Genomic DNA, 22,361 nt, shown 5'->3' with positions numbered 1-22,361 from the left:
AATTTCACAGTTTCAAGAGGCTAGAAAAACTAGAAATTAAAATTTAATGTTTCACGAATTCCTCACAGAGTACTTCTGAAAAACAAAAGGAGCATACACTTAAATAACTGAGATAATGCCTTGATTTCTGAAATCAGAATGGGTTTGGAAAACTAAAAGGGATTATGCACGGCTGGCATGATCTCCAAAGATCCCCATCCCTGGAAGTGTCCAAGGCCAGGTTGGAAGGGGCTTGGAGCAGCCTGGTCCAGTGGAAGGTGTCCCCGCCCATGGCAGAGGAATTGGAATGAGATGAGCTTTAAGATCCCTTCCAACCCAAACCATTCCACGATTCTCTGATTTGCTCAGGGTGGCTGTGAATGAAGTCTTGTCTCTTTTCCCAGTGTCTCCTTGGAAGTGCAGGATAAGGACGCTCAGCCCTCCTGATGGGAGAAATGCAGAGACCTTTGCAGGTTTTGTCAGCAGAGATAGATTTGGCCCTGACACCTCCTGGACACGACATCAGGTATCCCCATTTACTGTATTGTGCCCAGTGAAATGGGCTCCTGATGGGGGTGACTGAGGGCACACACCTTAAACACCATTTAAAGCACATTTTTTCCATAGTTTATTGTTGGCCCGACTTATTTTTTTTTTCAGTTGATGAACAAGAGTTTTAGGGTCTGCAAAATTAACATAACCTTACGGGTTTCTTACAAATAAATCTAAAAATTTGACAGAATTATTTTTATATCACTGTTTGCCTGCTCAGAAAATCAGTGGTCTGTTTTCATGGGACATTTAGGCCCTCTTTTTCACAGATCCCGATCATCTAATCAGGATTTCATAAACACAAAGACAACAGCATGTCTTGATGAAGGTGAATATTAGGTGTCAAGTCCACAAAAAAATTTGCTTTTTTCAGTTTATTTGAAATATGATTAGAAAATGATGATTTTGCTGAAATTGGGAATCATTGCAAACCTTCTGAATTGTTGGTAAATACATGATACCGAATTAGGCACTCAAAAGCAGCAATGCACAGTTACTATCTCTGTGTAAATTTTTAAGACTTGCAAATCACTTCTGCACTTTATTGACCACAAAAGTCTATTTTTCAGCAGAGACTTAGGGAGCTGTGCACAATAAATTAGATTTGGATCAATTTAGGAATTCTTCTGTGATCCTCATGTTTAGGAGCCACTCAGCTTGCAGAGAGTTCAATAATATAAATAAATCAGGACACTTCAGGCAGATTCAATTGCCAGAAATGAGGTGCATTCTTGGTACCCTTGCTGAATAATAGCATATTGTCTAAATACTTTAAATTCTTTTGAATGCACTCATTACAGATGGCATTCAGATATTTGGAAATTGGTCAGAGATTTGGCAAAGCATGAAGAATAAACAGCCTAATCCAGGGAAATACAGCACAATTTGCTGATGCAATCCTTGCTTGCCCCTTGCCCCCTTAACTTTCACATGAATCGATTCAACCACTGCTGCAGCCAAACCCCACGGCTGGAAGGAGAAGGAATGGAAAAGGAATTCTCCAGGCTTCTCCATGAGTCCTGTGTTCCATCAGCTCAGGGGAGCTCTGCAAACACCAGGGCGAGGTGAAGCATGAGGGGATGGCTGGCAGGGCCCTGAAGAAGGGCAGACCCAGCCTCTTCCTTTTGGCTGCAGGGAGCTCTGAAATCATCTCAGCTAATCTCATTAAAAGGCACTCTTGGACTGCAGCTCTGCAGTGGGTGAGCACTGGAGCAAAGCTGGGGGCTTCTACCTATGAAAATTTAAGTTTTTTTGCCATCCAGAGCTGATAGAATAATCTTTACTGTGTGGAGACAAATCAAGATTCTTATCCTTGGGGCCTAGAGGCTGCTGTCCCCTTGCAGTTTTTAAGGAGTACAGTGGCAAAAGTAGGATTAATGCAGATTGATTTTACAAACATGGGATTCTGGTCCTGATTTTCTGTCCTTCAGCCCTTGACAGCACCTGCACACCTTGGCCTTTCACTGCAATAGTGCCCTCACACCACCACACATTTGTAGCCTCCTGCAGGAGATTCTTGCTGGTATTCATTTGTGTAACTTTGTTTTCACTGATATTTCTAAGAACATAGAAACAGCTTTTTATCTTCCCAAACATACACACCCCATCCAAAGAATCCCAAGACTACTCCCTCACACACTTGTGCAGGTAGAATTGAGACAAAGAGCTACAAAATCTCATCTTAACATTCCTCACAAGTTTGTTTTTTTTTTTTTTTAAGGAGAATATACTTTTTCCCCAACCCCTTGACTCATTTAATTACAGAAAGTCACCTTATATAAATAAGCCATATTTTATTGGTTGACTAAATTAACTTAGTTACCTTGGTTTGTCTTACTTCTCTAAGTACTGTTTAACTGTTTTCATAGAAATATGGCAAATTAAAAATGGCCATAACCCCTATTTTTAATTATTAAATCCAAGTACTCCAAGAACTGATTGAGAATGACTCTGAGTCAAAGTTTAGGCTATACTTTTATTTACTTCACGTACTATGAACATATACATTACATGCTACAAAAAAATAAAAAAGGACTTTAACTGTCAAGAAAGTGGATAGTGTTATAATACAATGGCACATGTTCATATTTTTCTTCAAACAGGTTTGGTTAGAATCCTTGCCCAAAACCATTAACGAAAAGGAAGTGTTTTACTCTCAAAGATGATTAGAAATATTTGCATTATTAACAAATACAATTCAAACAGATTAACAAGATTTAACCAGGTCATATATTAGTAAAAAGGCTGGGGCTTACCAAAATGAAATATATATTAAAAAACCATAGCAGCCAGTTGTACTTTTTTAGTGTGATATAACGTGTAAATGCACCAGAAGAACACAGTGTAATTGAGCGTTCTGCTTTCATGGTGTATTTCTAGAAATGATTATTCTAGTTCTAACACCTGCCTATGCACAAGAGATCAAAACCACAGCCAAGGAGAGACAAAAGATTGTGACCAACATTCTGAGCAATGATTTTTTTTCACGCATCAGGGAGAAGGGAGGGAACAAAGAGAAGAGGATAAACAAAGGCCACAAAAGGATTTCATCTACACGTTCAGGAACATAGTTTCTATCTATTTGCCTTTAAGAGCCTGACAAGTTGAAATGTCTATTTTGTCCAAATGCAAAGATACTCCTTTCTATCACCTATGAAACAAAATCACATTTCAGCTTAGAACCGAAGAGTGGAAAACAGTTGCATTAATGTATCAGCCAGCTAAAAAAACTGCTCGACAAGAACTTGGGATTCTAGCGTAACAGCAGCTATTAAGACTCCTCTAGTTTCTTTATTTTGCTCTTTCAAAGTGTACAAATATTCACAATTTATACAGTCTTAACAAAACCACATCTACAAAGTTTGCAGGGTATTTGCTAGTTAATTCAATTCATGTCTTTCGTATTAAAAAGGCAAGGTTTGCATAATAAAACTCCCAGAAAAATGTTATTTTGGTATCTTAATTCCTGATTGGAAAGGTACAAATATATGGGCTTTCATTAACTGCAGTTGGCAAAAATACTTCAGAACAGTGTTACTCTAAAGACACACTGTTTATTAGGTTTCTTTTGCAATATCTGAAGAAATATATAAGCATATATGGGCAACTGAAAAACTCAGTATTAAGTCTGTTTATTTAGAGTGCAGCTATTGAACAAAAACCCCCCCAAACAGCTACAGTAAATATCAAGATCAGAGAAAAAATACAAATTAGCCTTAAAGAACCTGATGAGTTACAGAATCTAGAGTTAGTTTCTCAATTTTTCTTCCCCTCCAAGTAAATTTTGTACTAAGCTAGAAGAGCTCCCACAATCACTGGCACGTCACCTCAACCAGAATAGCAATCCAAGGTAGAACGGAGCTGCAATTCCTTGTTTCCATTCTTACACCACTGTCCCTGCTGTCAGTTTTCTGATAATAATCCTCAGTAGTGCTCATGAGACTGGTGATGGACAGGTGTGATTAACATTAGTCCACAGAAATTAATGAGTGTCCATAACCTGAACATTACTCAGACTTGCTGATGGATTAGTTTTGAAGTAGAACAACTAGTACTTAAATAGAACAGAAATATTATAATTTCCAGCATGTTACAGAGTTCTGAGGTAAAGTGTTACCAGTATTGTTGTAGGGTTGGTGCCTTGCAGCAAAGGCCTTTGCAGCACAGGCAACCCATGAGCCACTGGAGTCACACAGGTTTGAAGCAACCAAACCCAACAGTTTCAGTTTGATACTATCTAGAAAAACCCTTCTGCATGGATTATACTGTAGTCAAGTTACAAAATTTAGTTTGGTCACCAGAGTGCTGTGCTTGGAAAACAACCCAGGGTACAGGCAAGGGAGAGTTACTTCAGTGTTTAATTTCAGTTTACAAAACTTACTAAATCCATTCTGATTTATATTAGATCATTAGAAGAACAGACTAAAAAACAACCATCAAGGCAGTGCATAATACTGCCTACTCAATGCACTGATTTTCATCATGAGCTAGGAAGCCATATTTACTCTATTTATTTTGCCTTTTGAGAATCAATCCAGAAGCACACAATTATTTTCCATTAGTTTATTAAAAATAAAATCCTCATGAATTCACTATCAAATATTTTACAGATGGGAATTAAACCAGAAGAGTCCCCAGAGTGTCTTTAAAATAGAAGTAATATTTGGTTTGTCAGTTCACTGTGTTTGACACTGATTTGTACTGTAACAGTATTGTACAAATATTGAAGAATTCTAGGAAAATTAAACTAGCCCTACACAATTTAATTTTATTGGAAAGCAGTGTCAATATTTTAGTATATTTAGTGAATCAAACACTGCTTTAAAGCTACGTATTAAAGTGCTATGCACGTATTTTTCAGCTCTGATATGGAGGTTTACACTTCCATAAGCCTTGTATTTGTGGATAAAAAGAGATACTGTGTGTTAATAAAAATCTTAAATTAAAATCAGCTGCTATGTTTGAAGCATCAACAGTACTGAAGAAATCAATCTAGTGTCCACAAGCTTCTAGAATTCTGAGGTTGATTGGATCTGTCATTTACCATGAAAATGGTAAGGATCTGTAAATCATAAGGCTGTCCCCAACGGGCCCTACATCAGTCTGTGCTGTGCACAGTTACCTGACCATGCACTGTGTAGCCTTTCTAGGACAGAGAATCCAGGATGGAAAAAAACATGGGAGAGAGCTCCAGGATAAATCTGTGAAATTTCTATCTAGGTATTGAATTGTCTACGGTTGATGTTCATTGCCTGAGGAAGAAGCAACATAAGCAATGGGCCTGGAGAGAGCTACAAATGTTATCTGAACATCTACAGCACTGCTTCCTCCAGCTGCTGCTGCTGGCAAGGTCCAGGCTGCCGTGCACGTGGACATAAGCAGGCATTACAACCTATAATCATGGCCTAGTTCTGCCACTTGACACACGAGTTATCTGCTGTCGTACCCTGAATTACATGACCCTTGCTTAAGGAATGGTGGTGTTGAGTCCCAGGGGTTTTGCAGGTTATCAGAACGCTTATCCAAGCAATACCGCTTTCAGCATCGGTCCAAGCATAGTCTTGATGGCATCTGCAATAAAAACAAGTTGAGATTGTTCCCATCTGTAAGAGCAACTGTTGAGCCACACTCAGCTGAAGTCCTCGTCAGGATTCTGTTGATCCAGCAGACGGACGTGTGTGAATGGAAAGTGACCACGTCTGCCGTTACATTCTCCTTCCCACTGACCACTCACGTTAATCTTTGTGACCTTTACCAGCTCACCGACCTGTGGGGTAAGAAATACACACGTTACAATCCAGAAACACAGGCAGGATGAGCTGCCACCCCTCCCTCGGTGTGCTGCCACCCAAGTGCACCAGATACACATCTATAAAAAGCAGCTTTCGTCCTGACAGTTTCTGAGACACCAGCCTGTCCCCAATGGCACTCACTCCAAGAAAGTATATGAAGAAATGTGCCTAGATCAGGTGACAACTACATGAACTGAAGAGCCAGCAATCCAATACCTATCTTTCCAAGTGCTCTTGGGACCTGCCATCAGGTGCTATCCTGATAAATGTGCCTTGTTGGGCTGACAGAGGCCTGCACACTGCTGGGACTCCATCAGGAGCCTCATAAAGCAAGGAAGGCTTGTACCTGTACCAAGTGGACACTAATCTGCAAGCTCAACTGCTCCTTAGTTTTGAAATTCCACTTTTCAAGGTCTGGAAAGTAGAGGATCTCTCTCTCTCTACAGATTATAACAGGTGGGTAAGAAGTCCCATAAGGCTGCTCTGTTCTTACTTTGGGCACCCACAACCAGCCACTACCAAAGGCAAAGCCAGATGGCATTTCAGTCTTGCCCAGCATGGATTTCTTCCAGAAATAAATCCCATTGAATCACAGAATTGTTTAGGTTGGAAAAGATCTTTAGGGTAATCGAGTCCAACCATTAACTCAGCACTGCCAAGTCCAGCACTCATGGGAATAGTAAAGACAACTGATGCCCTCTCCCTCTTGCCCAGGAATACATCTCCAATTCTAATCTCCACCCTAATATTCCCAGCACCAATTCCAAAGGCATCATCTCCCTGTGACAAAGGCACAAACTGCACAGCAGGCACGTCCCCAGGGCTGTGCAGGTAGTTCAAATCAGGACACAAGTTAGGTCAGATCAGTCCCCAACTCTGTTTCATATTGAAGGGTACTTTAATTAAGTGGCACTTACACGACCTGAGGAAGCACAATTTACATTGTAAAGACACTGGAGAGTTAATGAATGCACCACTGAAAAGCTGTCTACCCATTTCTACCCCTCTGTAGAATTTTATCAATAATCTGATTTACAAGTAACGTACAACAGTTTTTAAATTCTTCCCACATCACAGATGGAGGATGCTTTTGGGACAGATACGCTCTATTTTCTTTCACTAATACTGTAAATAAACTCTGAAGGTGTGGCCAAAGACCTCACTGCATTTCATCCAGAAATTCACTGAATATAAAGTTTACACAGATGCTCATCACTGTGTTCCAAATCCATCCAGAACACAACCTCATTATTTGCACTGTCCGGGCAGCCAAGGAAGAACAAGGAAAACAATTTCAGATGTTACCAATCTCCATAACTTTACAGGTTTTAATCACTTCCAATCTTTTGCCAGAACAGCTTTTAACAGTTCATAAATTCAACCCCTTTCATGGGCATTTAATTAAGCTTCCCATACCTCTCATGATTACTTATCTGGTAATGAGAGGCCCATTGGGACTCTTGTTGTAGCTTTATTTTTTCCTTTTGTAGTCATTAGTATAGACATTTTAATGAATCATATTTTGAAGAAAATCCTCTTTATGTATTTGCTAGAGGCAAAAAGGAAGCCTTCTTCCAGTACTGAATGCAAGCTTCAGCTCTTCAGGAATTTAATCATGCAGTTTGTATAATTTTGCTACTGCTAATAACCACTGGGGGGTTGTACCAACAAAAATACTCTGCTGACCAAAACAATACATCAGCTATAATTTAACAAGGATAAGATTCAATGTGACAATACTAGAAGTGGAAAATCTGATTTCCTAATCACAGCCATTACCAGAACAATGTCCCAGATAAATTTAAACTGCTTCAGACCTGGATAGAATCTACATATCAGCCTTCAAGAGAACAGTGTTTAACCTCCAACCCACTGGGAAGGGAAAGCGTGACTTGCACTGAAGTTTGCTGTCTGCAAGAGATTTTTCTTCGACTGTTGGCCTCTGCTCTGCTCCTCACACACTAATTAGTGTTCATTAGGGTTTATCTTGGATGTCTTACAATAAACTCACCTGAAAAAGGTGGGTTTAACAGAGCAATTACAGTGAGTTACAATATGGGATATTTGTGACACTCCCTCACTCCCAGAGCACCCTGTAGTTGGTTTTTGGGTTTCAGGGCCATTGCAGCCAAGGGACACTCATTTATGAAATCCCCTTACTAGAAGGAGCTACACTTGAAAGCTGCATTTCAGTAATTGTTAAATGAGGAGAGACCTCTGAGATTAAACACTCCTTTTTACCAGTACACTAATTTCATTTAGCAGGCACACTGATACATTTTTTCATTCCCATTTCATTTATATATATAAACCTTCTCATTTCATTCATATATATATATATATTTGTATTTATATATCTCTATCTTTACACCTGCCAAAGCAGGACTAACTTTAAGCAAGCATGGACCATTTTACAAATGATGGCTTAATAAAATGGCTCCACTTGATCCTGAATAACTGACAGATCTTTCTAGATCTGATTCAAACCTCTGCCTTCTAATCTATAGTTCAACCACTCTCCTGAAGACAATACAGAGAACCTTTCCAAAAGTTACTTATTATTACAAGTGCTGAAGTTTTAAAACCTTTAGGCTAGGAGTGGATGTTTTCCCTGAATTCTCCTCACTTTTAGCATTGACTTATGGCAACATTAGTCCATAGTGCATCATCCCACCAAGCACAGCACCTCAGGAACAACACTGTACCCTGCTAGAAAGCCAGGTTTGTCTCAGTCTTCATCAGAAGTTTTAAAACTAAATATACCCCATATGCTTCAAAGCAAAACTGAAGGTTCAAGTGAAGACTTCTGTATGCTGTGGTTTTATTCCAAGTACTCCTCTTTGGTGAGGTCAAGGTGGCAGAGCTCTGCTACTGTTACAAAGAAAAAAAATAAATCGATCGATCTCAGAGTCATTCACCACACAGATCTTCCTTTTTTCTCCTCTATTTTCTCATAAAATAGACTGAAAACTCCTTGCATAGATCCAGTTACATGCAAAATAAATGTTAACTTCTCCTGCTGAATCTTTTTTTCCATAACAGAGCACAGACTTTATTAGAACATCGCCTGCTCTGATCCTCCTTCCTTGAGCTCTTCAAAAGCATGTCAGGCTTAAAATAACAGAACAGCACAGATACTCTGTTTGCAGTTTGGGCAAAAACTGTTTGATGTTAAGAATCTATTTTTCTAAGAGAAACAGTGGGATCCACCCCCTCCCATGAATATTGCCAGATTTAAGGATAAGAGTTTTCATTTGGAAAGAATCCCACTTTCTGTATTTATAAAGAGGTCTGGGCAAAAATGGGCTGATAAGATTTACATAATGCTCTCTACTAAGTTATCTAAGAAAGAGATCTCTAAATAAACAGAGAAGGAACACCATGAAGTGAAAGGGAACGTGGAAAAAGGAGACAACAAGAAACAGCACTTTGATAGACAGGATGGAGAAAAACTTGGGAGAAAATGAAGTGCATATTGCTTTTTTTTCCTGTACAGACATTGAAAGCAACTCAGTAACATTGTGATTGGAAGTGATAAAAGCTGCAAAGCTTTGAGGGCCACTAGAAGCAGTGATAAATGGCTCACTTTTTAAAATTACATTTGTGCAATATTACATACAGAATAAAGAACCACCACTGCTATTGCATTTCTTAAATGGAGAGCAAGACAGGAATATAACACCCTAACCAAGAGGGCCAAGATGTCAACTGATAAATATTTAAGCAGTTTTAAGAGGCCCACCTGGACACCAGAAATCTCACGTGGTCACACAGCCGAGCTGAGCTGACACTTCTCAGCTGCCCCTCCCAAACACTTCAGCTACTCAGCCTTTACCATCAGTTAGTAAAAGACACCAGAGGTGTAAGGTAGCTCAGAAAAGAGAGGTGTTACCCACAAAACTGCTCCTCCCTCAGCATAGCACTCTTGACAGATCATGTGAGTTTTGGTGAAGAGGATTGAACTAACCTAAGATCAGCCCTGGCACTCACAAGCTGTTCTCCAGCGTGGAAAGCATTTCCTTTCACTCTAAGTTGCTTATGGCCTGGATTAGCAGCATTTCCTCACTCTCCCTATTTCACTCCATGCTCCCAAATCCTGCACTGGGCAGCAATGTGAGGTTCTTTAGTAAAATGAAGTGTAAAGTTAAGGCTTAAGAGAATGCAAAATTCAGAAATAAAACCAAAAGATCTTGCTAAATATGCCACAAAATATCCAGAGGCTCAAAACCAATCTAACATCTGGTAATTACAAGAGTCTGCATTCAGGAATATTCCCAAGCTCCAGGAGCTAACTGGGTGGAAAGAGTGAGAAGAAGGAAAGAGACAGCATTTTAGCCTTTATAAATGTTTGAAGGGTAAAAATCCTCACATTTCCCCAAAATCTGATAAGTTTACATAAATTTCTATTCCTGCTTCTCAACCCAAAAATACTCAGATATATAACAGAACATGTAGCAACTCAGAGTATATTTACTACCTGCGTGGGAAAAGATTTCACATCTGCCAGGCTGTGCATCTGCATTTCCCAGTTCTGCACCAGACACACACCTACAGCTGCCAGATCACTGAAGTCCTGGAGTGCCTTTTGTGCTATGCACAATTTCACAAAGTATTTCAGAGTGGAAAGGAGATGCTCTGACTCAGCACAGAAACTGTTTTTTCCCAAGTGCTTAAAATGTTATATAAACAGGAAGTCAATTAGGTATCAGGAAATTCCAGAGCCTCTAGCTCAAAGAAAGCCTAGATTAAAGGATACAATTTACATATCCTAAGGCAAAGGTCTGCCACAGGGAATACCTTAGTCTCAATTTCCTCAAATGCAATTTGGGGGAGAATTATGTGATGCGGATAGAGCACTCCACTCACCTTTTTAAGGGGGAAAAAAGACAAATCAAAAAGGCCCTGTACAAGTACTTAATCCTGTCAGGAAGTGAATCAATCTGAAGGAAGCTCAATGCCTTACTACAAACCCTACTCCATCAATCACTGCTTTATACCAGACCTCCCTAACAAATTGTAGTGTAAATTATAAAATGCTCCTGCTCCAAACCTAAGCCCAAAGTAATCTGCTTGAGTTGATGTTGCTACAATTAAATTCTATGTGTGACCATCATCATCATCTCAGTCCAGGTAATTTCAAAGTGTACCAATGTTTCCACTGATTGCTTTAAAACTGCTGACAGACTGGGGAGAAAAAAAACCCCAACACAAACCAACAAACAACCCAGTACACCTTATACAGATTGTGGTGAGGCACACAACAGCAAACACATGTTCAGACACACAATTTATGAACTGTTCCCTCTCCCTCCCCCACAAAATAAACACTTCAGGAACAGAAAACATGGATGGGGAAACACTTATGTTAGTGATGGTTGACAACAGACATGATACTGGTTCAGTAACCTAATAATAATCAACAATAATCTAATGTACAAGTGACTCAAGTCACTCGTTTTATCCATAACTTATTAATCACAACGTAAAACCAGTATTATAAAGTTTTTCCCTTTCTCATTCCTCCAAAACTACCACGTGATTGAAAGGGAAATCCCTTGAACAGATCTCTTCCTTCTAAGTTTTGCCCATTATGTACCTCCAAAGCCAAGGCTGTCTTGTCGTAGGCATTAGGGACTCGCTTCTGGACAACCCGGGCATAAATAGGGCCATTCTGAAGGTTAGGGAGCGGAGTGTTGATGCTGGGCTGGGCATAGGGCCCTGGCTCCGGCCCACCCAGTGGTTGTGGGTGGGAACTATCCTGGTTACCTCCAATCAGAGTAGGGACTGAAGCAGAGGAAGGTCTATACTTCTCGACGTAAGGAACGGGAATCATTCCCCTCTTCCCTGCGCTGTCTTCTGCGTTCCACCACTGCTCTTCAGGTTTATCCCGGATTCTCAGTATGTCTCCTTTCTTAAAGGGAAGGTCTTCCTCATCATTGCCATTAAAGTCAAAGAGAGCTCGCACATACTCTGCCTCCTCCTGCCTGAGGATAACCCCGCTATTCTGCCTCGAGCGGGAAACGGGTTCTATCAAGGTTGTAGTGTCCAAATAGTGTATTTTGTAGAATTCCAGTAAAGATGGCAAAGAATCAAACTCTTGGTCACCTATTCGAAATCTGGTGGGATTCGACCCTGAAAAGAGAAGGCAACATGTCAAAGAGAGCATTAAAACTGTAAATAATGCATCTGAGAAGACAAATACATTTACAGAGAAGTATTTCAACACCAAATTTGATCATCATTACGTCATATTCAGCTTTTCTGAGTATTTTCTGTCAAAGACAGCACTATCATGATCATAAATACAGGTTTTTCTAAAAAGATTTTGTCAAGAAAGGAAAAGAGAAATTCTTTGGCACTGCCAAACTTCCCGAATTAGGATAAAAATATCTTTGTTTCTTTCAATGTTATATGGATTCAACAGATGAAAATGTTCAGTACATCAGGGTTTCTCAGGAGCCTGTACCATTTTCCTGCTTTATACTCTAAATATAGGAAGCAAATTAAATTTTGGTACCATTTCAAGGAAATTATTTTTTTATATTCTCTTCTGCTGTCTGGATCTATTTCCCAAGAACAACGCTGCAATAATGGTTATTTACCTGTTGTAACATCTTGGGTTAAAAGCACGGACACTACAGAAAACTGCTTTGTATGGCAGCAAACAAGTGATGTCAAAGAACAAATAGAGTTATTTTTCATTTTGATAAAAGGTACCACTAAAGAAAATTATCTACATTCTATGCAATGCAAAGCAACAATGTATATTTTCATAGCAGGTATGACTCAGCCTTTTAATCTCAAGTCTTGTCGCTTCTTTGCCACGTTTGTCAGATGGAGCCCAAGCTATAAATCCAAACCTCAAATACATTGGAATACAGATGATGTTCACATTCAAGCCATTACAAGCATCAAAGTGCAGAATATCCATTTCCAATCTGTGTGCTGTGCTTTTTTTTTCCATTTTATGTTCTTCAGGCTCAGCTGGGGAAAAAAACACACATGATGTTCTATTTCCACCATGCCCCCTGCAATCAGTTATGGGAAGAACTGGGGAAGACTGGGGGAAGGGAGTGCAGATGAAAAGATTTATGCTTTAATGAGTAACTCTTTTAGCAAGAAAGAGATGCTTACTTTGCAAGTCTGTTTTCTCTGCAGGGAATATCTAACAGTCCCAAGACTTAGCTCTGGAGTACAAAGCTAGCAGAATTCTTCAAGCTGTCACTGATCCAAAACTCCCTGCAAAGTAGCACTGTCAGCATGGAAAGCTAATGTTACAACAAGTTCTTTCAGCAGAGCAAAAAGGGGTTCTAACAGAGAAAAGGGCAGATTCAGTAAGATCAAAACAGACAAACACCCGAGAAATGAGTTCTGAAGTATCCTGAAGGAACATGAGCATTAGTGGGGCTGGTTAAAGGAAATTCAAAGAAGCAGAACTAAGTCATTGAAAAATGCACGTTTGCATGCATTAACAGCATTGAAAGGCTCTCAAAAGAAATGAATACAAACACAGTGAGCCAAAACCCAAACCAAATACCTTCAAAAAACTGCAAAAAAACAAACTGGCATCACCAAGAGATAAGGAAGTTAATGTAATTATCAGTAAGAAAGACGAGCCCAGCACAGGAAGACAATTAAGATTCCATCTTATTCTTCCAAAGTCTAGTGGTCAGAAGATGCAAAACCCCCTCAACTTTTGTTGCTGAGATGTAACTTACAGCTCTAGGCTTGGCCAGAACCTTGGAATTTCACCCCAGTGGCACTGTCAGCTCTGTGGGCTCACAGGAGATGAATTCTGCCTGGACAGGCAGCATCCCCCTACACCACATCAGAACAGCTGACGTTCACTACTCGGTGCATAGTGGGATCTGGGAATGCCGCACTTCCACTACCACGGGAAGTGGGAAAGACACCAGGTTTCAGACCAACCTGGTGACAGAAACACGAGCAAATATCCACCACTATTTTAGTTGTGAACCTTTAAGGATCAAGGCTTGAAACTTGAGTCAAAAGAAAAAGTCATAGGAACTTCAAGAGCAGGGCAGCAAAGCTCTTTGCAGCCATATGGAGAAGACAGTCTCAGGAAAGTTCACTGACATGGAACTTATTTCACATCACAGAAATATAGAGGCTGAAACGCCAATTTACCTCAGTAAAACCTGCTACAAGCTGACTCAGCCAGAAGGCTGAGCTCTGTCCCAGCAATGTAAGGATTCACAGAAAAAATTTAACAGGTCACAGGGAATGAACAGTTCTTCAGTAACATTCGTCAGCCTGGTCAATCTTCAATCTCCACCAGGATGAACAAGGCATTCTTTTATTTTTCCTTTGGAACAGGTTCACCTTCTTGAATTAATGCACAACAGCCTGAGAGAGCTGTCAAGTGTACCTGAATACAAGTTGGACTTTAAGAAGAAAGCCCTCTGGAACATTATGTACAGGGAAGGAGTGATAGAAATCACTGTACTGTATCCTGGATAATCAGATCCTAAAACGCATTTTGCACAGCTAAACAACAGCCAGAGGACACAGACCCTCCAAATTCTGGGATCAGAAAGATCCATGCACTCCTTGAAGGGACAGAGAGAAAAGCATCAGAAAGGAGAGATGTTACCCTCACAAAGACCACACTGCAAGAAAACCACATGCACTTCTGATGCTTTTCTTTAGAAAAAGAAAGGCAGCTACAGAAATCTGAGAAGACCTAGAATAAAAAAATCTACAAGCCTAATCCAAATTAATCACCAATATAAAAGCAGTGACCTCATCATTGTCTGCAGACTAGAAGACTCCTAAAATTTAGCTAAAATAGGCATTAAAAGGACAGTATAGTTCAAAGTCACAGTTGGTGAAATGCAGGTTGGAAATAAAATACAACTCCACCTTCCCAAGCAAGTGGAAAACTTTCCATCAGTTTAAGTCTTTTGCAGCTCCTCTTGTTCAGCTACAATGAGCTAAATGATGCTCACATGTAGTGGGGAAATTACTCCACTCACTACAGGCTCCCAAGTTTTGTCATTCCCTGGTATAATGGAATTCAAAGACTAACAGATTTCCAGCTCAGTGGAATTCTTCAGCCTCTTGTTTGAAGTGCAACACTGCGCATACCTTCAGACCAATGGAATAATTCAGGCAAGATCTAACACAACAAAAAGTTACAGCAACAAGGTGAGTGGGGTTTTTTTGAGAGTAAGAGTAGTTTTCCTTCACGATCCTGGGATTTTTCTTGAAGGCACAAGTCTGAGCAGCACAGCGTGCACATCTTCTGAGGGCTCCCAGGAAGAGAAGAATGTAAAGGTGAGTCCAGCTCCTGGAGGAACTTTAGTTACTCCCTATGAAAGTTGGACACTTGAGTACTGGAAATTATCTTCCCTCCTCTGCAGCCTGGCACAGCTGAAGCAGAAGAGCTGCTCAGGGAGTACCTCCACCACCAGCACTGCTCAGCTGAGTCAGGTTACTCTTTGAATGAGAAGCACGAAGGGCTGAGTATCATCCTTCTTCCTTACTCCATCTCCACTAACCTGACTCCAGCCATCTCAGGATGCCACAAAACCCCTGCTCTCAGAAAGGTAAGGAAAGAGTTAAAATCCAAACGGTCCCAGGATTGAAGAAAGTTTCAAACCTGGCTCATGTCAGCTCTCTGTGTATGATGAACATTCCCTCCTGACACAACCCCCAGACACTCTGTTGGCTTTGTGTCAGTCTGGGAAAGATTGCTTATGTATGTTTTAAATATTGTACAGATACTGGGGAATTAGGGCTATAAACCACCCAATATTCTACTGACTGGGCAGGTGGTGAAACCACAGAGCAACTTCTCACTCCCTCAGACATCTCAAGGGGTTTGCATTTCTCTCTTCACTCCAACTGTTAGTGTCACTTGGGAGTTTTCTCTTTATTTCCAAGCTTTGGAAAGCTTTTCTTTCATAGGAATACAGGTTTTCAATTTTGCATCTAGTTTTAGTCTGTAAGGGTGGTTCCCTTTCCCAATTTAGAGTGTGTTTAGGGCCAGAAAAGCTGTTCTTATCACACAGGGCACAGTAAGATATTCTAGTGATGTAAGCCAGTTCCTCCTGGAGCATATGGGAGCTGGGCTCTGAAGGCATCACATTCCAGCCCTGTGCTTCCCCCACCCCCACAGGGACACCTTTTTTCCTTGTTCTCAGGCCCTTCCTACTCATTCTGAGAAGAACAAGTAAGTCCCATAAACGCCCTATAAAAACATAAAACTCCATTGACTGGAAGAGCTCTGAGCACATCAGGAAAACATTCACTCAGGAGTTACACACTGTCATTTCTGCAGATAATCAGAGGACAAGAAGAGCAGATGTCTAATACAGGCACCTTCTAAAGTTGCAGTTAGTTTGCATTTAAATATATTTTGATCTCAATATAAAAATGAAAAAAACCCAACAAAACTCAAACCAAACCCCCAAGCAACAGAGTTAAACCACACTGCTCACACATCCCTAAAGCCACTTCATCCAGAGCTGAGTGTGGATATCATTCTGTAAGGATTCCATGATTCCAGGAAGTTCAGTCACAATGGAAGCGATTTAGAAGCATTAAATTCAGAATCATGTTCCTAAAACTCATCAATGGTGAAAACATCAATTTCTGCATTTTATCTGTCACACTTCCCTACTTCAGACAGACAAATTTAGTAACACTATAAGGTTTCTGGTTTTGTAATGCTGCACTCTCAACAGAGAGCATTTCTATCTTTAGGTATTTCAGGCATTTTTTAGTGCATATCACACATTTTTACCCCAACCCCCCATGTCAAATTGCAAACACATGATTTATTTACTATTTCCTCTGCTGTCCATCACCATGCATGGAGCACTTTGTCTTGTTTGGGATTTCTTTAGCCATAACTGTGATACTTCATCACAAATGATACCCTAATTCTGATCCATTTACACTGAAAACATAATGTTTTTCTTTCCCATAATTCAGTGATTTATCCTATTTTTTAAACTTCCTTAAAACATTCCAGGAAGACATAAAAAGTTCTGTTCAATTCTTTTTTCTTTGTTATGCTGAAAAATCACCTGCAAGAAGTTAGAGAGGGCAGCATCAGACAAAAGACCAATTTAACAAAGAGTCTGCAAGTTTACTTTAGAAATCAAATAAAGTATCATGGTTTTGTGACATTCTGATTTTTAGGGAAGCCAAAGCTCCTCATTTCATTCATACTGTGCTGAGGCTTCCCTATCCCTGAGAGCAGTGTTAGACCAGTCAGGAATTTCACAAACACTGAGACCAACAAAACCCAACCCAAGAACCCCACCTGGAATATTCAGATTTCCCAGCGAGACCTGTGCATTTGCCAATAATAAATTGCTAAAAAAACTGTACCATACTAAAACAGTGATTTTGTTTTTCCTAAAGTTTTAACTTGGCCACAATGAACAAGCAGGACAATTTGCAAACACTTAACTCTTTTTTACTTTTTTACTGCATTACCTTCCCTACCCAAACACAAAATCATCTTCAATCTTCTACCAATGTTTTCACCTCCCTTCCACTGCAGAACAACCTCCCACCTATTTTTTTCTGAAAGAGCACCTTAATTACACTTGAAGTGCAATTTAATATACACCTCCCCAGCACCTTCTTTGGCTGGAGCATGAAGACAGCAGTATCAGCACAGAGGCATGATTTAATTAAAATTACTAAAATCAGCGTGGGAGTGTCTGTAGTGCAGGAGTGATGCATCACCCCTCCCTAGAGCATCCAGAGGACAAATAAAAAGGAGACCAACCAAAACATAATTATACTTTTTCAGCTATATTAAGCCTACTGTGCCACCAGCTTACACAGCTACTCTTTTAAAACACGATAATCATTTAAAACAGAAGAGAATTACAAGGTACTTCGTGATTTTAACCTAAGCCAGCCCACAGAATGCCACAAAATGTTACTGATCTTAAGGATGTAACACAAGAAAAAAATCAGGATGGCTGTACTGAAGTGATGTTTTTGCAGAGACAAGTTGCTCCCCAAAGCAACTGCCCAGAAGTGACAGACACTCATGACCCAGTGTTTTTTACTGTCTTTAAAATCCTATTAGATTAGATTCCACAACAAACTATCCTGGTGACTGACTCTGCTCTACACACCAGCCATCCTTGTCAGCAGTTACTGCACCAAACCTGTCTGCACACACATGAAGCAACAGGGCACCTGCCACATTCTGACTCCCCACAGCAGCAATGACTTCCAGTTCCAGCTGAATTCAGCCACCTGTAACTTCTACCTGTGGAGCTTTGTGACTTGAGTGCACTCTGCAGCTCTAGGAGGTTTCTGGGATAAACAGGATGAGTTAAGACTTTCCCAGTTTTTTCAATCTGAAATGCTTCCCCTGTATTACAGTGCAAACCTACTGGCAGCAATTTTGGCTTCTCTCAGATTATCTCCTTCTTAGTCAACTACTCTGTGCAGAGACTGAAAAATAAAACAACTCTTGTTACATCTTTCCAATCCTGGTGTTATTCCACCCATAGACCTACACCAGAGTGTCTCTGTAGCAATTCACACAGTTTACTTTCTGCCAAATAAGTTCATCAAATCTCTTACTACACAGGCTTACTATTTTACTTTAAAATTATCCAGTAGCTCCTTGCTGGGATGCCAACCACACATCCACATCATTTTGCAAGGATTAATATCCAAACTTAAGCAGTTCCAGCACCAACTCCACTAATTCCCAGAGGAGGGACACCACTGCCTTTGGATTGTACTTTCTGACACATCCAAGGGTTCTGCACTGCTGGGGTTTAGTTGGACTGAACAGCAAAACTGCTGCTTCTCACAGTGCTTTTCTCTCTGGCACAGTCAGCACCTTCTGCTCTTGAAGTGTTACACTTAAACGTGTTGTTGTCATATTACACGTTCAGTCAATGAGAAATAATATCAAACTTCTCCTTTCAAGGGGAAGGAAACTGAACTTAACAACTGATTTAAAGAAACCATTGCCTTTACATCCTGAAGAGTTCCCACTACTCAAACTCCCCACTCGAACTCAGTCTCCCTGATAATGCAAAGCTGCCTTGTCAGAAGTCAGACTTCGGGGATGACACTTCCACAGAACCACCTCCCGGCTGAGACGACACGAAAAACCTATGAATTATCGCTAAGGGGTTTAGGAAAACAAAGAGGTGCAAGGCTGGAGCTGCGGGCTGCCCAGCTCCAGGATCTTGAATTTCATGTGGCACAGGACGGCAGGTGCGGACAGACAGCTCGGCGCGGGCAGCGGCCCCAGCTCCGAAACACGGCTTAATTCCACCACAAAGCGCTCCACGCCTGCAAACACCGCCCGGGCGCCGAGCGGAGCCGCCCCGGCTGCCCTGCCGGGGCTGCGGGCACCGCCAGCCCTGGGGGTCACTCACCCGGGGCCCCGGGGCCCTCGCCGCCGGCCCGCCGGGCTCCCGCCGGCCCCAGGCTGTTGACGATGTAGTGCGAGACGCGGGAGCTCTCGGACACCGACAGCACGAAGTCGCCGGGGATGGTGCCCGAGTCGCGCACCAGGAAGGTACCGTGGCGCTGCCCCTGCAGCAGCGACACGGCCTCGGCGCGGCTCAGCCGCCCCCAGTACCAGCTCGCCCGGTCCTCGGAGTCGAACTGCCCGGCCATGGGGGCCGCGCTCCTCCCCCGCCCGCGGCCGCCGCCGCCGCCCGCGGAGCCGCTCAAAATGGCGGCCCGGCCCTGACCTCACCTACCGGACGTGACCGCACGCGGGAGGCGTGACGTCATCTCCCCGCGCGGGCGGGGCGGGGGGGGGGGTTGGTGTGAGGGAGGGCTGTGAGGGGGAGGCGGGAACGCGTTCTGGGAATTCGGAACGGCGGAAACAGCGAGCGAATCCCGGGATCGATCGGGCTGGAAAACACCGCTGAGATCATCGAGTCCGACCCGTAACCGAATATCGCCTCGTTAACCAGATCAGAATTTCGCGTCCGGTCGTTTCTTGGACACCTCCAAGCACGGTGACTCTGCCACATCCCTGGGCCGCCCGTTCCAATGTCTAATGACCTTTACTGTGAAGAAGTTTCTCCTGATGTCCAACCTAAACCTGCCCTGGCACAGCTTGAGGCCGTTTCCCCTTGTCCTGTCCCTTGTTCTCTGGGAGCAGAGCCCGACCCCCACCTGGCTCCAACCTCCTGTCCAGCAGTTGTAGAGAGTGAGAAGGTTCCCCCTGAGCCTCCTTTTCTACAGATTCAGTGCCCCCCCTCAGCTCCCTCATGCGCTCCTGGTGCTCCTGACCCTTCCCCAGCTCTGTTCTCTGGACATGCTCTGGCCCCTCGATGTCCTTCCTGAATTGAGGGACCCAGAACTGGACACAGTGCTCCTAAACAGTGCCCAGCATAGGGAGACAATCCCTTCCCTGGCCCTGCTGCCACACCATTCCTTGTCTGAGGAGGCTACAAAGATGGTGAATGATCTGGAGAGAGTCTTTTAAGAAGGGACTGAGGTCACTTGGTTTGTTCAGCCTGTAGAAGAGAGACTGCGGTCAGACCTCATTGTGGTCGTCAACATCCTCCTGAGGGGCAGCACCAACCTCTGCTCTCTGTGACCAGGGACAGGACCTGAGGGAGCAGCTGGAGCTGTGCCAGGGGAGGTTTAGGTTGGATATTAGGAAAAGGTTCTTCCCCCAGAGGGTGCTGGGGCACTGCCCAGGCTCCCCAGGGAATGGGCACAGCCCGAGACTGCAGAGCTCCAGAAGTGTTTGGACAACCCTCCCAGGGATGCACAGAGGTGGGATTATTGGGGTGTTCTGTGAAAGGCCAGGAGTTGGAATGGATGATCCTTGTGAATCCCTTCCACTCAGGATATTCTGTGATTCTGCACATTAAAGGCTGCAGCTCACTGTGTGTTTTCCTTCAGGGCTGTGCCAGCTGTTTCTGTCCTCATCCTCCCTGCCAGCCACATATTCCCACCCCACTGTGGGAATGAAAGCATGCTGCTTTTCATGGGACTACACACTGAATTGGGCCAACGAGCTGTTCTGGGTTAAAAATAGCCCCGCAAAAGAAAAAGTTTCATTTTATTCAGGGCAGTTCACTGACTGCATTACCGCAGAGGTCTGCAACAGGGAACAGCTTACGTTTCACTGGTGCCACAGAGGAACCATGTGGGGGCATGCACAAATTAAGAATTATATTTGTGAGAACAAAGCAATATTTACCACTTTTAGATTGTTCTCCAAGATCTCTTAAATCCCAGAGTAATATGTCAGTGTGTATAGAATTCTGCTCCAGCTCTGCTCAGTTCTGTGAGCTTTCTTCCAGAAAGGAATGTGCTTTTTCAACTGTGTGGTCTCCCTGTGGCAGCACTTGCATAAACAATGTTAGAGCACAGCTGTCCCTGACTGTGAGGGTGCTGTGCTCTTCCCTGCCTCCCAATATCCTGCTTTTTTGTAGGGCCCTGTAGCTGTCTCCTGGATGGGACTCTGGCATTGTGTCAGATAACTAGGGTTGTATTAACCTTCACAATATCCCAGTGAGAAAATGTTCTGTCTTACAGGTGGAGAGCCTGTGGTTCATCAAATCCATCAGAAAACACCAGGTGCTTGATTTCAGCTCATCCAATGGCTTCACAAATTAACATCCTTCCTCTGCTGATCCCGTTCTCTCTCCAGATGGACTGGAGGTAGGAGCGAGCCATAATCCATTTGGAAGCCAGTCCCAGTTTCCGTGGTGATGTGTGGGGTTTGCTGGCCAGCTGCAGGAATAGCACACACACTGCCATGGGTTTTTCACAGGTTTGAAAAGCTGCAGATCCTTGCTGAGAGCCCAGGACGGCAGGAGAGTTAAACCATATCCACAGGAACACGTGTCCGTTCTGTTCAGTGTTCACAGACCACAAATAAACAAACAAACAAATCAACCAAGGCTTTATTAGGGCAAAATTCACCATTTTTCTGACTCCTGCCAGACCACTGCAAAAAATTCTCCATTTCACTGAGAGCCCACAGACTGTTCTTTTTTCCCCTCCCTTCCCAGACGGCATCTCCCGTTTTCAGCCGAACCCAAAACTGCAGGAATTGGTGTTTTCCATCAGGTTTTGGTTTTGGTTTTCGCTCACGTTGGGAATTCTGTTACACGAGCTCCCTCTGGTGGTCAAAACCGGGAAACGAATAACGCTCCTGCCCTAAATCGCTCCTGTGGGTGTTTTTATGCTGGAATGATTTCATAGGATCATGGAATGGTTTGGGTTGGAACGGACCTCGTAGATCATCCAGTTCCAACCCCCAGCCATGGACAGGGACACCTTCCACTAGACCAGGTTGCTGAGAGCTCCACCCAACCTGGCCTTGATCACTTCCAGAGATGGGTTATCCACAGCTTCTCTTCTACAGTGACCTTCTCACCTTCATTACTTGTAAAAGCCTTTCCTTACTTAGTGTTTCTGATAATAACTGGTAGATTTTCCCAAATTTCTTTTTCCTCCCCTATTTAAACACTGAACCCCTCAGTAGTTTATTACCCTTGACCCATCATTGCTGCACAAAGACTACAACAAGGCAGAGTCCTTCTG

General features: G+C 42.5%; 1 protein-coding gene and 1 long non-coding RNA gene across 5 annotated transcripts; one reads left to right on the top strand and one right to left on the bottom strand.

Moving 5' to 3' along the window:
- Nucleotides 1-2,486: 2,486 nt before the first annotated feature.
- On the bottom strand, nt 2,487-19,546 carry CRK (CRK proto-oncogene, adaptor protein). Of its 4 annotated transcripts, none has more exons than XM_039562824.1 (4): nt 19,217-19,546; nt 11,419-11,954; nt 8,586-8,690; nt 2,487-5,797 (listed from the first exon to the last, which is right to left on the bottom strand). In XM_039562824.1, the coding sequence occupies exons 1-4, from the start codon at nt 19,458-19,460 to the stop codon at nt 5,660-5,662; spliced, it is 1,023 nt and encodes a 340-aa protein (XP_039418758.1). In that variant the 5' UTR covers nt 19,461-19,546; the 3' UTR covers nt 2,487-5,659. The 4 variants fall into 4 exon arrangements, 3 of the variants coding, with proteins under 3 accessions (XP_039418758.1, XP_039418756.1, XP_039418757.1); XR_005603384.1 differs by having other exon boundaries at nt 5,510-5,797; nt 8,528-8,693; nt 11,589-11,954; XM_039562822.1 differs by lacking the exon at nt 8,586-8,690 and having other exon boundaries at nt 19,217-19,545.
- Nucleotides 19,547-19,646: 100 nt separating this feature from the next.
- LOC109145000 lies at nt 19,647-22,043 on the top strand. Its single transcript, XR_002046100.2, has 3 exons — nt 19,647-19,810; nt 21,348-21,473; nt 21,586-22,043. It is a non-coding gene; the product is annotated as an uncharacterized LOC109145000 (long non-coding RNA).
- The last annotated feature ends 318 nt before the right edge of the window (nt 22,044-22,361 follow it).

The sequence above is a fragment of the Corvus cornix genome, chromosome 19 (genome assembly GCF_000738735.6).
Source record: "Corvus cornix cornix isolate S_Up_H32 chromosome 19, ASM73873v5, whole genome shotgun sequence".
Lineage (NCBI taxonomy): Eukaryota > Metazoa > Chordata > Aves > Passeriformes > Corvidae > Corvus > Corvus cornix.
Note: the sequence above shows the minus strand (reverse complement) of the source record. Positions and strands in the feature narration are given on the sequence as shown.